Source organism: Labeo rohita, chromosome 14 (genome assembly GCF_022985175.1).
Source record: "Labeo rohita strain BAU-BD-2019 chromosome 14, IGBB_LRoh.1.0, whole genome shotgun sequence".
Taxonomy (NCBI): domain Eukaryota; kingdom Metazoa; phylum Chordata; class Actinopteri; order Cypriniformes; family Cyprinidae; genus Labeo; species Labeo rohita.
In genome coordinates, this window is record NC_066882.1 from 26,215,173 (window position 1) to 26,232,700 (window position 17,528).

The 17,528-nt window shown below is 34.9% G+C and overlaps 2 protein-coding genes across 2 annotated transcripts in view; one reads left to right on the forward strand and one right to left on the reverse strand.

Moving 5' to 3' along the window:
* Nucleotides 1-17,528, reverse strand: part of spock1 (SPARC (osteonectin), cwcv and kazal like domains proteoglycan 1) — a 266,667-nt gene that overhangs the window by 110,816 nt on the left and 138,323 nt on the right. The window contains 1 exon segment of the mRNA XM_051127688.1: nucleotides 4,302-4,347. Within this exon segment, the coding sequence (XP_050983645.1) occupies nucleotides 4,302-4,347 (46 nt within the window).
* si:dkey-201i24.3 (golgin subfamily A member 6-like protein 7) overlaps nucleotides 3,281-17,528 on the forward strand; it is a 306,654-nt gene continuing 292,406 nt past the window's right edge. Inside the window, exon 1 of the mRNA XM_051127694.1 lies at nucleotides 3,281-3,331. Within this exon, the coding sequence (XP_050983651.1) occupies nucleotides 3,308-3,331 (24 nt within the window). The 5' untranslated portion in view covers nucleotides 3,281-3,307. The remainder of the gene's footprint in view (nucleotides 3,332-17,528) is intronic.

Sequence of the window (17,528 nt, forward strand, 5' to 3'; positions counted from 1 at the left end):
TTTTTCTTCAGCCGTAAAGAAATTATGTTTTTTGAGTTAAACATTTCAGGATTTTTCTCCATATAATGGACTGATATGGTGCCCCGAACTTCCAAAATGCAGATTAAAAGAATAGATGGGCAGTTTTTCAGCATATTTCATAAATTTATTGTATTCTGAAGCACAGTGCACAAAACTTAAATGAGAAGTATCTGGTTGTCCACGTAAGACAAATGCACAAGAAGACAGGATAATGCAGAGACTTTCAGTGGGGAATGGGTTCAGCACTGCAGCTGGAATTGCTTGCCAGTTCAGTGCTGAACAGGTTAAGGATCTGTCTCTGCATGTTTAAGAGAAGTCAGACTGAAAGTGCATTCAGCAGTGACCAAACCTCTCATCCGCAGAAAGAATCAAAAAGCTAAGCTCTCCTTTACTAAAGAGCATGTTGTGTGGTGAAAGGAGAACTGCTCCAGAGTTCACTTTAGTGATGAGAGCAAATTTTGTTCTGCGTCAATCTAAGGAAAGACTTAACCCTGAGCACATAAAGTCAGTCAAAGGTAGAGGAGGAAATGTCATGGTTTGGGGCATGTTTTCTGCAGCAGGAGTTGGGCCTCTTATACAGATACACGGCAGGGTGAATACAAATGTTTATCAGAAGCTCCTTCAGCAACACGCAGTTCCTATCCTGCAAGCATCTCCCAATCAGCCTGCAATTTTCATGCAAGACAATGCCCCCATCACACTGCAAAACTGGTAAAGCAGCTCCTCGAAGCTAAGAACAATGAAATAATGAAATGGTCAGAGTCCTGATCTAAGCTTTACTGAAAAACTCTGGAAAATCCTTGGCGATAAATTTATTGCTAAGAAACCCGCTACAGTTACCAACCTCTGAAAGAGAGTGGAAGAAGAATGGACCAAGATCACACCAGTGCAGTCTGAGTCATTCAAAGCAAGGGCCTCTACACCTCCAACTAATTTCAGACAGTTAATCTTCTTACCTGCAACAGTGGTTACTGTTCTCTAATTTTGATCACTGTGTTTTTCAAAAATAAAGGTTTTTGTTGAAAAGCCTTGGGTATTTTTTCAAACATGTTAGTAGAACAGTGGTATACCTACAGCTAATATTCCTTCAAATCTTGATCCCCACTGTACACACAAACACATATTTCAACAATTGAATAAAAATATGGAAAAGAGATCACAACTGAAGTTGGCAGCACTGTTGCTGTATTGAGACAGGAGACTGTTTAGTGATATTAGCTCTGTACAGTCATTCTGGTGAAGCAGAAATAGTAAATGTGACTCATCAGATGAAATATAAACATTATGTGTATATGACAGAATCCACAGCACACCCTCAGATGGAAACATTGCTCTACAGATGCTCATCTGATCACTCAGAACACATGCTTCTACAGTACAGAACCTCCATTCAGGCAGTCTTAAACCTTTTACAAAAATCAAAATGTTTACAATTCTCATAATCTCATAATTTAAGACCATAAACTAAATAAAACATTTTTAAGCTTTGTTTTTCTTTCTCAACTTGCAAAAGTCTTAAAATGTCTTAAACGGTTTAGTTCACCCAAAAATGAAAATTACCCTATTATTTACTCACCCTCCAGGCATCCTTGGTGTATATGACTTACTTCTTTCAGACAAATCCAATGAGAGTTTAATTAAAAAATATCCTGTCTTTCCCAAGCTCTATCATGGCAATGGGTGGGTGTTTCTCATTACCAGTCCAGAACAAGTCCAATAAAGTGCATCCATCCAAAAAAAAGTGCCTCACACAGCTCCATGGAGTGAATAAAGGCCTCCTGAAGTGAATCGATGTGCTTTTTTGTAAGAAAAGTATATTTAAAACATAATAATCACTTTAATCTATTTTGCGCCAACTGGTCGTACACGGAATCTGCTCCAGGTGAATGATGTACACTCTTAAAAATAAAAAATCCAAACGGGTGTTTTTTCAGTGATGCCATAGAAGAACCATTTTTGGTTCCCCAAAGAACCTTTCAGTGAACAGTTCCATTAAAGAAACTTTTCTGCATTTTGGTTCCCCAAAGTTCAAGGTTCTTCACTGAACCATTGATGCCAATAAAGAACCTTTATTTTTAAGAGTGTATAACGTCGGCGTTTCGAACACGCTGTGGAGAAACTAAAACAAAGGTCACAAATTAGACGTACAAAATGGGGATTTGCAAAGAAAAATGTTGGATTTTGATATAAGCCAAGTCAGGAAACTTTGCTTCCTTTGCTCCTGTAAATAAACGGTTTTCACAAGACTCACTGGTGCATGCGCAACGCGTACATCCTACGTCATCCACCCTGGAAGGGCTTCCGTGTATGACCAGTTGGCGCATGCTAAATTAAAATGATTATTACGTTTTAAATATGGATATTTTTCTTACAAAAAAGCACTGATTTGCAACAGGAGGCCTTTACTGACCAGCCAAGGAAGTGGCCAAAACCCCTCTAACCAGCCTGCTGACCAGCTAAGACCAGCCTGGATGACCATCTAAAGCCTGCCAACCAGCAGGGTTATTGGACTTGTTTTGGACTGTTCAAAAGAAACACCCGCCAATTGCCATGATAGAGCTTGGGAGAGCCAGGATCATTTTTAAAGGAGAACTTTACTTTCAGAACAAAAATGTACAGATAATGTACTCACCCCCTTCTCATCCAATATGTTTGTGTCTTTCTTTCTTCACTCGTACTCCTTATGGTTTTTGAGGAAAACATTTCAGGATTTTTCTCCATATAGTGGACTTTAATGGTGCCTGTGAGTTTGAACTTCCAAAATGCATTTTAAATGCATTTTTTGCCGATTCATGACAGTTAGGGTGTGTCGAAAAACTCCCATCTCATTTTCTCCTCCAACTTCAAAATCGTCCTACATCGCCGTTTTTCATTTTTTTTTTTTTTTTTGTAAAGGGTGTTTGATCTTCTTTGCATGTTCACTTTGCAAACACTGGGCCGGTACTTCTGCTGCGATGTAGGACAAGGTAGAAAATGAGATGGGAGTTTTTCGACACACCCTAACTGTCCTGAACCGGAAAAAACAGAGATCAGGCACACCTAGAAAAGACGAATGTTTGAGGTTAAAAAGTATATAAATTGTAATATTTTTCAGAAAATAACCGATCACTTTGCTAGATTAGACCCTTCTTCCTCAGCTCGGATTGTTTAGAGCCATTTGAAGCCGCATTTAAACTGTATTTTGGAAGTTCAAACTCAGGGGCACCATTGAAGTCCACTGTATGGAGAAAAATCCTGAAATTTTTCCCTCAAAACATAATTTCTTTACAACTGAAGAAAGAAAGACATGAACATCTTGGATGACAAGGGGGTAAGTACATTATCTGTAAATGTTTGTTCTGGAAGTGAAATTCTCCTTTAATATAACTCCGATTGTGTTTGTCTGAAAGAATGAAGTTATATACAACTAGTATGCCTGGAGGGTGAGTAAATAATGAGCTAATTTTTGTTTTTGGGTGAACTATCCCTTTAAATTTCTTTCCTTTAAACATGCAGATTGCTTTGTTGCACAAAATAATACTAAACTAAAAATGTTTTTGCATATCATGGTTCCAGCTACTAATGTGATGTGAGTCATTCAAACATATTTGCACATGCTGAGGCGACTGAATACTCTGAAATGAGGGAAAAACACAATAGCATTGTGATTGTGCACAATTAATTATCACTACAGGTACCATGACATAAAACAGAACAGAAACTGACCACTAAAACGCCTTAGAAAGCTAATTCTTCTGCTCATCTGAAGTTTTAGATTTCCCAGGTGATTCAGAAAAACGCTTTTAAACCAAATTTGTTAGATTTGCATCCTTTCTATTGAATGCTGCGGGTGTGTGTGTGTTTAATTTGAGCGCAAACTGCTCTCCAGTCTCCAGAAGTGAGCTAAATCTGAAGCCCTTGATCGCAAAAACTATTCATGAATGAAATACACACGTTTTGTCTTTGGATTTGGGTTGGTCTAATTATAATTATCTTTCTATAAAAACAATAGAAGTCTATGATATGTCTTCATTTAGCTACGCGTGTGTGTTTCTGGCACTCTGTATTGATTAATGTCTGGGGCGGAGACCACGATCGATACGCTGAAATGAAGATTCCAGCACTTGATTGGAGTTTTTTTTAGGATTAATCTGGGTAGAGATACAGCATGTATGAAGCACAAAGGATGGTGAAGAGAGAGAGATAGGGGTGAGACTACAGGGTCAGGTGGATAAATGACTAAAAGCCACAGAGAAAATGATTTTGAACAATAAACACACCGTTTCGCTGAATCTTCTTACCTTGGTCTTGTGCTTTGTTGGAGTTCCAGGTTCTGAAGTAATCATCCTACGGAAACACACAATGACACACATTTAAAATCCTCACAGACAGACACAAGACATGCTTCAATGCTGCCGTCATGACCTTCAGAAGAAGAAAATAGCTTTACCATTGAAAGAACAGACAGACACATTGACTTCTGGTCTGACACCGAGATACGTGTACAGACAGATTGTTCGCTGGTGTTTTTAATGATGGCTGACTGATAAATGGACTGTCTGCGGAGGCATTCGCTTCAATTGCTTGAGGTAAACTCAAGTCTGATTCTCCTTCTATCGCAGGTCTCTTCTCACACTGTATTTTGTTGGCTCTGAATCAGTCAGTGGCATCTGCTGCTTTTTAGTTTTTAGTGGTTCAATGATGTATCTACTTGGTTATTGTGGTGTCTGAAATATTGCTTAACAAAATTACCACTAAAGAGTGAAATTACTTGGCCATAAAGAGCAGTTTTACAGTATATTTACAAAGTTGCAAAAGTTAAAAAAAAAAAAAAAAAAAAAATGTTACTTTTTCCTGTATCTCCAGCAATCAAATCAAATAAAATAAATACATTTTGGTGTCTGCAAATTTACTTGGGCGGGAATATTGATTTTATCTGTTGTTTAAAAAAAAAATAAAGCTACTTTATCTGTATTGTATAAAGTGTTACAGAAATAAAAGTGACTTGACTTGAATACTACTAAACAGTGAAATTACCTTACCTGACACTGCAAAAGTACAAGATATAAAAAACGGTAAATTAAATGCATTACAGCAGATTTTATCTGCATCTCGAGCATATTTTGTTTACCCAGACTCTTTACTTTAAGGTGCTGGACTGATATTCCTATGCTGATAATGCAAACAAACCATTTTTCATCTTGTCTTTCTTAAACATTTGGGAATATGAGAGATCTAAGCCATACATCAGCATACACCATTTCATACAGTCAAAACATATTGATTCCAACCATAAAAAAAAAAAAGTACATGCAACTGGTAAACACTGAGTGCACAAAAAATGGTTAAAAATCAAGGTCAAAATATACATTTAATAAATATAAAATAGAATATAAATTAATAAAATAAATCTTTTCTGATTCCACCAATCAACAAAGTAAATGCTTTTGCTAAACACCGAAAGCAAAAATTATATATATATATATATATATATATATATATATATGGTTAAATAAATTAAATTCATAAATTATAAATTATTCATTTAATAAATAAATTAAAGGTTAGAATACAGATAAAATATTTTAAATGAAATAAAAATAAAATAAACAACTTGACTGATGATTCCACCATGAAAAATAAAATAAAATAAAATAAATAAAAAATTAAATTAAATTAAACAAAATTAAATAAAATTAAAATTAAATAAAATAATAAACTTTACTGATTCGATTCCGAATTTATTTCTCACAGTTCTGACTTTTTTCCTCTTTTTCCAAAAAATCTGTCTTTTCCTATGTAACTCTGGGTTTATATCTCACAAATCAGACATTTTTTCTTGCAATTCTGAGTTTATATCTAAAAATTCAGACTATAAAAAAAGTAAAATAAAGGTCACAAAATAAAGTTGATAATAAAATAATAAAAATTAAATAAAAATAAAATAAACAAAACTTGACTGATTTCACTGGTAAAGCACAATATAAATATAAAGTTAATTATAAAATAAAGTAATAATAATAATAATAATAATAATAATAATACACTGTACTTACCTATCAGTAAAGTAAATGCATTTGCTAAACAATGAATACAAAAATTATTAAAATAAAGTTCACAATATAAAGTTAATAAAATAAAATAAAATAAAACTATTGATATCAGTAAATAAAATGGTATGATTTCAGCCATTTCAGATATTCTGTGATATGAAACCACTGCTGATCACAAAAGGTTATTTCAAACACTTGACCATGTTATGAAGTTAATTTGGAGAAAAAGCATGCCAGTAAATGATATCTTTGTTGGACAACAGGTTTGTAAACAGGCTCAGACACATGCAAAACTACATCGCACACTTGCTACTAGTACAGTTAACGTTCAGACACAGTTTTGACCAAACCAGTTTCAGATTGAAGCTCCTTATTTAGTGATATACAAGTTTCACGTTTGTCACTCCGCACTGTCGGTCATAGAAATATGTCAACAACTAGACTTTATCGTTATTATCGCGGGAAGACTAATTCTTATCGTGCGGAGAGTTTTTACCGGTATATTGCAAACGATAAGATATCACCCATCCTTAATACCACCTATCAAAAAATGTAATAAAGCAAATGAAATCACAGGTCCCATCACTTCTGACTGTTTTATGGAAGCAAAAACAATGACAGCGAGTGCAATAGTCTGACTTTTATCTCTGCGACAGACTCCAGGCGAATCTCACACAACATTAGCGACGGCTGCTGCATTATGAGAGCTTTTCAAATCCGATTGCTAACACAGTCCTATCCCAAAGTGGAGCTGCTACAGGCCGGATAAACAAATATTTGACATCAAACTCTCATTAGGGACTCTTTAGCTTGGAGCAGATTGATGTTTTAGTGTAAAATATGTGGTTAATTTAAATTAAGAACGTAATTAAAAACAATAAATTTTGCGAGAATAAGTTGCACCTGTTGGTAAGCTACAGAAGACATTTATCATTCTGGTGTAAACATCTATACAGGCCGTGAGCGAAAAGCCAGACCGTAATTCTGCTCAAAGTTTGTGGTGGTCTCAGCAAAACTAGGCCAAATGTGTCTGTGGGCTCATGGCTCCAAATCAAAGGGGAATTGAGGGAAAAGTGAAACTCATTTTACCCTCAGAATGACAAAACCTGAGTCTGCAAATCTGCACGATGAAGCAGAAGCCAGCAGACCTTCTCTAGCCCGCAAACTCTCACAATCCAGCGTCGCTGTTGTAACCTTTATCCACGGCAGCAAAACTTCTCTCTGTGGAAATTGTGACCTTTGCGAGTTGTCTTTGAATGAACGCTTCGGGTTCAATGCAACTGGAAAGCAGATTGAGATGGCAAACATCGAAAAAGTGAATGAAAAACTATTTCATTTCTATCCAAAGGTAGCTGAAAAAACACTCAGCGACATAATTATTGTTATCAACAAAATCCAGGAGAATAGTGTACACCTTTACCAGGAAAACATGTTAAATTATAGACTGTATTGAAAGTATAGCCACAAAATGCATACATGGTACATGCTAACGCTTCTGAGAAAATCTCATTATTTTTAAAATGAGGAAAACACGCCTTTTAATATAGGCATTACATCTGAAGTAGATTTGAGTGTGCTGAGTGAATCAAAACGCTAATGCACTTCAAGCTGTACCACCATTTACATTCTGACAGCATTATTGTCCCTGCTACTTCAACATACAGTGTCCTTCAAGCTCAAGATATACAGACTACATCTCCAAAAGCCATCAAGACTTAATGCTTGAATGTCATTGCAAAAGACCACACTTTTTTCCTCACAATTTGGAATTTTCCCTTGTAATTCTGAGTTTGTATCTCACAATTCAGACTTTTTTCCATGCAATTCTGAGTTTGTATCTTGCAAACCAAACTTTTTTCCTCACAATTTGGAATTTTTCCTTGTAATTCTGAGTTTATATCTCACAATTCAGACTTTTTTTCTTGTAATTCTGCGTTTATATCTCACAAATCAAACTGTTTTCTTAAAATTCTGAGTTTATATCTAAACTAAACTAACTCTAACTCTAAACTAATCTAATTCTGATTTTTCACCTTTGTAATTCTGAGTTTGTCTCACAATTCAGACTTTTCCCCTTATAATTCTGAGTTTATATGTCCCAAATCCCTTTTTTTCAGAATTATAAGAAAAAGGTGATTTGGGACATACAAACTCAGAATTACAAGGATAAAAGTCAGAATTTTTAGATACAAACTCAGAATTACAAGGGAAAAAGTCTGATTTTTTTATATTAACTTGGAAGCCATTTGATTTGGGAGATATAAACTCAGAATTATAAGGGGAAAAAGTGAGAATTTTTAGATATAAAGTCAGAATTTTTAGGTATAAACTCAGAATTACAAGAAAAAAAATCATTTGGGACATATAAACTCAAAATTGTAAGAAGTAAGTCTGAATTGTAAGATATAAACTCAGAATCATGAGGGAGAAAAAGTCTGATTTGTGAGATATAAATTCAGAATTATGTGGGGGAAAAGTGTGAATTTTTAGATATAATCTCAGAATTATAAGAATAAGTTTTTGGGACATATAAACTCAGAATTGTGAGAGACAAAAAGTCTGATTTGTGAGATGTAAACTCAAAATTACAATAAAAAAAGTCTGAACTTTTAGATATAAAAAGAATTATAAGAAGAAAGTTTGAATTGTGAGATAGAAAAAACAGAATTACAAGGGAAAAAGTCAGAATTGTGAGATATAAACAGAATTACAAGGGGAAAAGTCTGAATTTAGATATGAACTTGAAAATGAACATGAAGTATTGTAAGAATTCTGAATTGTCACAGTTCTGATTTTTCCCTGCAATTCTGAGTTTATATCTCAAAAATCAGACTTTTTTCCTCCTCAGAATTCTGAGTTTACATCTCATAATTCAGACTTTGCAGAGTTCATATCTAAAGAAAATGTAAACTTTTCCCCTTGTAATTCTAATATCTCACAATTTAAACTTTATTTTTTGTAATTCTGAGTTTAGATCTAACAATTCTGATTCCAAGTTTATATCTTGCAATTCTGACTTTTGTCTTGTAATTTTGAATTTACACATGGAAACAAGCTTCCATAACAAAAATGTGTTCGTATGGTACCAACAGATTTTGGGCCCTATTTTAACAATCTAAGCGCATGGTCTAAAGCGGCGCAGGTGCACTAGGGGCGTGTCCGAATCCACTTTTGCTATTTTAAGGACAGGAAGGAAATGGCTGGCGCACCCGGTGCAGGGTCTAAAAGCGTTGTCCCTGTTCTCTTAATAAGCCACGTTTTGGCCGTAACATGCATTAAACCAATCAGAGTCTCATCTCCCATTCCCTTTAAGAGCCAAAGACTGAACACTTTTCCAGAGCCCAATCAAATGAGTTACTGTGCACCCCCTTTCCATCCTCTCCCCTCATTGCTGAATGTGATCGTTTTCGAAAGCGAAAGTGAAACCAAAAAAAACAGCTCGTATAAGAAAGTGACTGACTATCCATTATGACATGTAAGCATTTTTATATTTATGTACACAATAATAATCTTTTACATTGTAATCCTTTCATTTTTAATATTTGGCATGTTTGTGTGCCGCTACGCATCCCTGTGTGTGTATGTCCCCCGCGCTTTTAAGCGGAGTGTATGTGCATTGTGCACCTGCCTATAGGCGCATATTACTAACGCTACCTTTAAATAACAAAATATTGTTATTTAAAGGTAGCGTTAGTAATATGCGCCTATAGGCAGGTGCACAATGTCAGTGGAGCAGTCTATTTCAGTTGCCTCAAAAAAGCAACGCGCCAACAATGCGCCTGAACACATCCTCGTTTTCAGACAAGCACGCCCATGGATGCACAAATGGGTGCAAATGCATTTGCTATTTAAACAACATGGTGCAGGACGTGAAACTTATAACTGCGTCGGGCTGAAACTAGCAATAAACTAGTGCGCCTTGCGCCGCATTGCATAGGGCCTGTAGTGTTAAAGATGAAGTCAGTCACTACTGTGTATATCTTTGATTAGTAGATGATGTTGCAAGTTAATGCTATTCTCTAATCTGATTCTCTCTCTCTATATGCATATCATATATTTTTAATTGTGGCTTCAAAACATCTAGCGAGAGAGGTTTTTGTGGCACGCAGATGAGCTAGAGAGCATTTATTAGTAACCCACACACGACATCCCAACACCTGCTGGACAAATAACTATCACAGACAGGAATTGGGTCCACAGATTCATTTGATCTTCCCCTCTGTCTCTCTGTGGTTTAGGTAAATGAGTGTTGCGGGCAGGCTGGTGGTTATCTGCTGTCAGATTATCCGTCTCATGTTTGCCCCGCAGATAGACAGCCCGGCTGGAGCGTGTTTGAGAGAGTCAGAAACTGTCTCACAGTTCACGGGAGACTAACCGACTCCGGCTGCGTGTTTGTTCCTCTGCTTTCCTTTCACTTCCTGTTTGCTCACTCGTCCCTTCACTCTCTCGCCCGCACTCTCACTCTCTGATGTTATTCTGCAGTGACAGTTTAGAGCCCGCGGGCATGACAGGTCAGCCGTACACTCAGAGACGGCCGCGTGTGTATGTGTGTGTGTGTGAGTGTCATGTTGAGTGAGGACGGCAGCAGGACAGAGCAGTCGAACACACTAAAGCTGACAGATAAAGTCCCATTGACACACACACCACATGCTGTTTTGAATGCAGAACTTTCTCACAACCACTGAGCAGATTATAGCCTTAATTAGCATATAGAGAGAAAAAGACTTCTATTCTTCTACATTGTGTGTATATATACATGCACACAATGTATACATACAACAGTTCGTTCTGCGGTCTTTTGCTGCAGAATGGCCGTGATTAGCTACGGCAGAATCACATCCATGCTGATATAGAGCGATATCACATGATATTGCTTGTATACAGCGTCTTTCACTTATATTGGCACCCTTGGTAAATATGAGCAAAGGTGGCTGTGAAAATAAATCTGCATTGATTATCCTTTTGATCTTTCATTCAAAAAATTCTAACCTATCATTGGCCACAATTATTGGCACCCAATTGTTGCAATGTCCTTTTCCCAAGATAACAGCTCTGAGCTTTCTTCTATAATGCCTGATGATTTTGGAAAACACCTGACAAGAGATCAGAGACCATTCCTTCATACAGAATCTCTCCACATCCTTCAAATTTCCAGGTTCATGTTGGAGCTTCAGTTCACTCCACTCATTTTCTACGGGATTCAGGTCAGGGAACTTGGACGGCCATGGCAGAAGCTTCATTTTGTGCTCAGTGACACATTTTCTGTGTTGATTTTGATGTTTGTTTTGGATCATCGTCCTGATGGAAGATCCAACTATGGCCCATTATAAGATTTTTAACAGAGGCAGTCATGTTTAGATTTCTGTTGATATTTGATAGAAACCATGATGCCATGTATCTGAACAAGATGTCCAGGACCTCCGGCAGAAAAATAGGCCCATAACATTAAGGATCCAGCAGTATATTTAACCAGTTTGTAACATCTTTAGTTGATTGTAACTTCTTAGTTATCGTCCAGATGGTGGAAATGGGGATTTTCAATGCTTTAGCTATTTTCTTACAGCCACTTTTTATTTCGTGAAGCCTAACAATCCTGTTCTGCACATCAGTTTGGTTTTACCCTTTGTGATGGATGATTAGGGGAATTCTGACTTTGTTTTCCTCATATTTATAATGCTGTTGAACAGGAAGTCATGGCTGGACAATGTAATGCTCCTAGACACCCCAGTGTGCAAAAAAAAAAAAAAATCTTACTCATAAGAATTTAGGGGTGCCAATACTTTTGGCCAACCTGCATTGGAGAAAAACATTTATTTCATAATGTGAGTTTCCCCCACTTTCAGTTGTTTTACTTCAATGAAAGATTAGAATTTTGTGAATTTTTTGAATGAAAGCTCGAAAATATAAACAATGCAGATTTATTTTCACAGCCACCTTTCCTCATATTTACCAAGGGTGCCAATATTAGTGGATGGCACTGTATATATAATACAATTTAAAGAGCAGTTTGCAACTTTTTTGCAGTTTGTAACATAGCTATCCTTCAATGTAAACAGTCTGCAAAGTTGTTAATCGAAAAAAGTGCATGATAAATAAAGATATTCTCTCTCAAAAGAGAGAGTCGATTCTGAATTGCCTTAACATATTTTCAAATTGTCTGCCTATTACCGATATATGTCCCTTGGTAACACATTAGCATAATCCCTGCCTGCCCATGAAATGCGAACAGTCTGACCTGCCCACAAACACTTCCGCTAGTTAGTGTGTTTACATCATGTCGAGAAGACTCTGTGTTCTGCGCTGTGAAAGCAAGTTTGCTTCATTTTCATTGTCGAAAGATGATGATGTGAAGAATTGGTGGATAAAATTCTTTTTTTCCATGACACCACAGCAATACAATTCGAACTCTCTGTTGTGTGGTCATCATTTTACAGATGACTGCTTCTCTAATCTTGGCGAATACAACACAGAATACAACACAGTATTCGCTAAACGCTTGCCAGTGACAGATAAGTCCGTACCTACTTTTTTTTTTGACCAACAAGCATCTCCGAACCACAACCTGTAAGTATGATTAATACATTATGTGTACATTTTCAATTGCATGCTCAAAATATAAGGGTTTTTGTGCTAATATGTGATGTATACCTAGTGCAGCTTTAGGTTTCCAGGTAAACTACAATATTACTGTCTTACTGAAACAGTTCTGATAATTCGCTGTGAACCCACTATTTCCTAAGAATGTGCCAATTAATGTAGACTGTCATTGTTCTAATTACTTTGTTGAATAATGAAGAATGTCAGCATATTTTGGCTTACAAACTGTGTTGTTTCATCACTTAGTCACGTTAGCACTCGGCTAAAGTATCCACCGTTATTGTTTTGTGAAATGTTTAGCAGCTAAACTTTAGCTGTGGGCACGATTCAGAAAAACCAATCACAACAGACTTGGCCAGCTGACCAATCAGAGCAGAGTAGGCTTACGGAAGGGAGGGGTTTAAAGACCGTAAGCTCAGAACTGTTTTGAATGAATCACTTTGAAATCATTGCAAAATGATTCTATTAAACGTATATTCTGAGAAAATGACAGAAAAAGTACCTTAGATGCATTTAAACATGTTGTAGGGGACTCCAACACAATATTAGGACACTTTAAAAACATATGAACTGCTCTTTAAAATTTTGGGGTCAGTAGTTTTTTAATGTTTCTGAAAGAAGTCTCTTCTGCTCAGCAAGGCTGCATTTATTTAATCAAAAATATTGCAAAAATTGTAGAATAATATTACAATTTTAAATAACAGTTTTCTTTTTGAATATGTTTCAAAAAGTAATTTATTCCTGTGATCAAATCTGAATTTTCAGCATCATTACTCTAGCCTTCAGTGTCACATGATCCTTCAGAAATCATTCTAATATTCTGATTTGCTGCTCAACAAGAACAGTTGTGCTCCTACATATTTTTGTGGAAACCAAGATAAATTATATTTTTTTAGGATTCTTTGATGACTAGAAAGTTCAAAAACAGTATTTATTTGAAATAGAAATCCTTTGAAACATTAGAAATGTTTACTGTCACTTTTGATCAATGAATGCATTCTTGCTGAATTTTCTTTCAACAAAAAAAGAAGGAAAAGAAAAAAAGTGTACACATACACAGAGAGAAAGAAGAGAGGATTGTGAATGTTACTAAACAAGAGAAAACTGTATAACTTACCTCAACCTCCTTAACAAGAGAGCACAAAAAGAGAAAGTGAATGAGATTAGAATCAGGTTATCAGTGATCAAATAACCAATGAAAATGTGAGTTACTAAATATTACCGTTTTACAATACACTGTAAAAAACAATTTGTTGATTCAACTTAAAATAATTTGTTACCTGGCTGCCTTAAAATTTTAAGTTCAGTCAACTCCAAAAAGTTGAGTCAACTGGAAATGTTAAGTTGTACTAAGTGACAACTTAGATATTTGAGTTCATTCAACTTAAAATTTTAAGGCAGTTGGGTAACAAGCCCATCTTTTAAGTTTAACAAACCAAATTGTTTGTTCACTCAGCACAACTTAACATTTCAAGCTGACTAAACTTATTTGAGTTGACTGAACTTAAAATTTTTAAGTCTGTAGGGTAACAAATTATTTTAAGTTGACTCAACAAATTGTGTTTTTTTTGTTTGTTTTTTTACAGTGTAGCCATTGACTTGAATAGTATTTTTTCCATACCACGGAAGTCAGTAGCTACCGTCAACTGTTTGGTTACCAACATTCTTCAAAATATCTTCTTTTGTGTTCAACAGAAGTAAGAAACTCATACAGGTTTGAAAAAAACATGGGGGTGAGTAAATGATGACAGAACTGAGTGCACTGTCCCTTTAAGGCTACATTATAATAACAATCATGCTGTTGGTTTCAAGATTAAAGCTGAATCACATATATAATGACATTAATGTGAGTGTGATATTGGAGAAATGCGTTTTAAAACATAAAATATTGTACATTTATGAAAAATACAAAAATATGAAGCAAGAACTGAACGCACATACATAATTCATCAGCTAGTTCTATCAACGCAATCAAACATGAGTGATTCAAACGAATGACACATCAATCAAAAGGAAATGCACATTTACTCAGATTTCAATGCTGTATCTCCAGCTGGGACGACAACACACACACACACCTACATTCACCCATACAAAAACACAAACCCTGTGGGTTATTTCATGTGTGAAGCGATACAGGATATTATGAGAGAGGACGGGTAATTCTGAACGCATTACAGCCACCGCGCACAACAGAGGAAGAAAACAATAACAGCGGCGCACGCACACATCTTTGAGATAAAGATATGATCATTATTAATAAATACTTCAGCACTGAGGTCTTTCAACAAACAGCTTTTGTCCCAGCGGCTGATAAAATGTTTGGAATAAACACAATAAATCATTATTAAGATCTTAAACTTAGAGGACAAACACACACACAATAGTACAGAGTTTCTGTTGAGTTTCCCAGCTTGTGCATGTGTTCGCTATGCGATCTCATCAGCATTGTAGGTATCTGTATATGTATTTCTAGCACAAGTACAACTATTTCTTTAGACACAAATTGTAAGAAAAACTGAGGGCTGAACTAATGCAATGCTTAGATTTAAAGCAAGACACCATCAATCATGAGAGCACTGACATGGATTAATGTGTTATTAGATGGATGTAATGTCCTGATTGTCGTGGTTTTCAACCCGGTCCTTTATTCAGAAAGCATTCGCCTCATTTAAACCAAACTCAACATTGTTCATTTGAGAAAATTACTCAGTCTCTCAAATCCTGCCCTAATTACACCAAAGCACTTGTTCACACTTTCATTTCTATTTTGGAGAACGAGCACAGATTGAAAAAAAAAAACACGAGTAAAGAAATTAAAACAGCATGCATTTGCATTCAAACCATCCGTATCGATTTGAAGAGGCAATTTTTCAATTCGATTAATTCTTAATTTCTCTGTATCAACGCTGTTTTGGTCATTTGAATGTTAATTGCCTGTGGTTTAACTAACTCTATTAGTTCTTTGAAAATCCATCTAAATACTGTCAAAGTCGGAGTCACGCTTGAGTGTGTTTGATATGCTAATCTATCACAAACATCACAAGCCATCACTCCAGCTCTTCTCAAGTGCTCAGCTCTTTTTTTTCTTTTCTTATTGTTTCCTCTCACTTCTTCACCTCAGCGGGTTCAGGATTGGTTGTTTAACCCATCATCGTAGAAAGAGATCTGTACAAATCAATCATATGTAGCTGTGGTTGCCAGATCTTTATCAACACTTTTAGTACAGAAATAAAACAGAAATAAAAATGTTATTTTTTTACTCCGCTTTTTACCTTTATAATCTTCTAGAAAACACTTTAAAAACAGGTCATGAACAGAATCAAAGCACTTGTTCATCACAAGTAGCTTTTCACAAACTAAGGTAAATGCTAATATACACTACCAGTCAATAGGTTTTGAACAGTTAAAGTTAAAGAAGTCTCTTCTGCTCACCAAGCGTGTATTTATTTGATCCAACTATTGTGTAATATTGTGAAATAGTTTTACTATTTAAAATAACTCTTTTCTTTTTAAATAAATGTTAAAATGTAATTTATTCTTGTGATAAAAGCTACATTTTCAGCATCATTACCTCAGTCTTCAGTGTCAAGAAACATTTATTATTAGTAGTATTAGTATTAGTATTAGTATTATTATCATCATCATCATCAATATTTAAAATGGTTGCATACATTTTTTCTGGATTCATTGATGAACGGAAAAATCCTAAAATCAGTATTTAGAAGAAATTATAAAATTAATAATTTTATTTAGCAAGGATGCTTCAAATTGATCAAAAGAGATGATAAAGACATTTATAATGTTATAATGCAATAATGTTATCATAATGTTACAATGTCTAGAAACTTAAAAGATTTCTATTTCATATAAATGCTGTTCTTCTAAACTTTAAAGAAACCTGAGAAAATTCTATTTAGCTGTTTTCAACATAATAACAATAATAACAACAGATGTTTTTTGAGCAGCAAATCAGAAAATTAGAATGATTTTTGAAGGATCATGTGACTGGAGTAATGATGCTAAAAAATCAGCTTTGAAATCACAGGAATAAATTACATTTTAAAATATATTCAAATAGAAAACAGTTATTTTAAATAGTAAAATTTTTAAAAATATTACTGTTACGGTGAAATTTTTAAGTATAAAAAGTAAGTCAGTGCTTTCTATGCACTGTGTCATACTTATAAACAGAAAACACCATTATGGAAACACACAAGACACTAAAATAATGCAATAAATATTAATTTAACAACATAAAATTAACATAAAGCCCTAATGTACTTAACTGATTAAAAAAATGCTAACGCTTTACAGTGAGGTTCATTAGTTAACATTAAGTAAGAATGAACAATACTTCTACAGCATTCAACATCTTACTCATGTTAATTTCAGCATTTACCAATGCATTATTAAAATCACAAATTGTGTTTGTTAATATTGGTTAATGCACTGTGAACTAACATGTACAAACAATGAGCAACTGTATTTTTACTAACTAACATAAGGTTAATGGTGTAATAAATGTATTGTTCATTGCTCATTCATGTTACTTAATACATAATGTTAACAAATGACACCTTATTGCAAAGTGTTACCAAATGTACAACATTTGTTAATTAAAACGAAAATACTACAAATAAAACTATAAATAAACTACATATACTATAAACATTAAAAATAAAAACAATAATATTATGTCAATGATACTAAATAGCACTAGTTTTTACAGTATTTTTTTAGTCTACCATAATGCTATACACAGTGCTATAATGCTATAAGAGGTCTAATGTTATTTCATGCATTCTGACTTATTTACAGTGTTAAAGAGTTGGATTCTCATGCAAAACAAGGCCGAAGTTTAAAAAAAAAACTAAT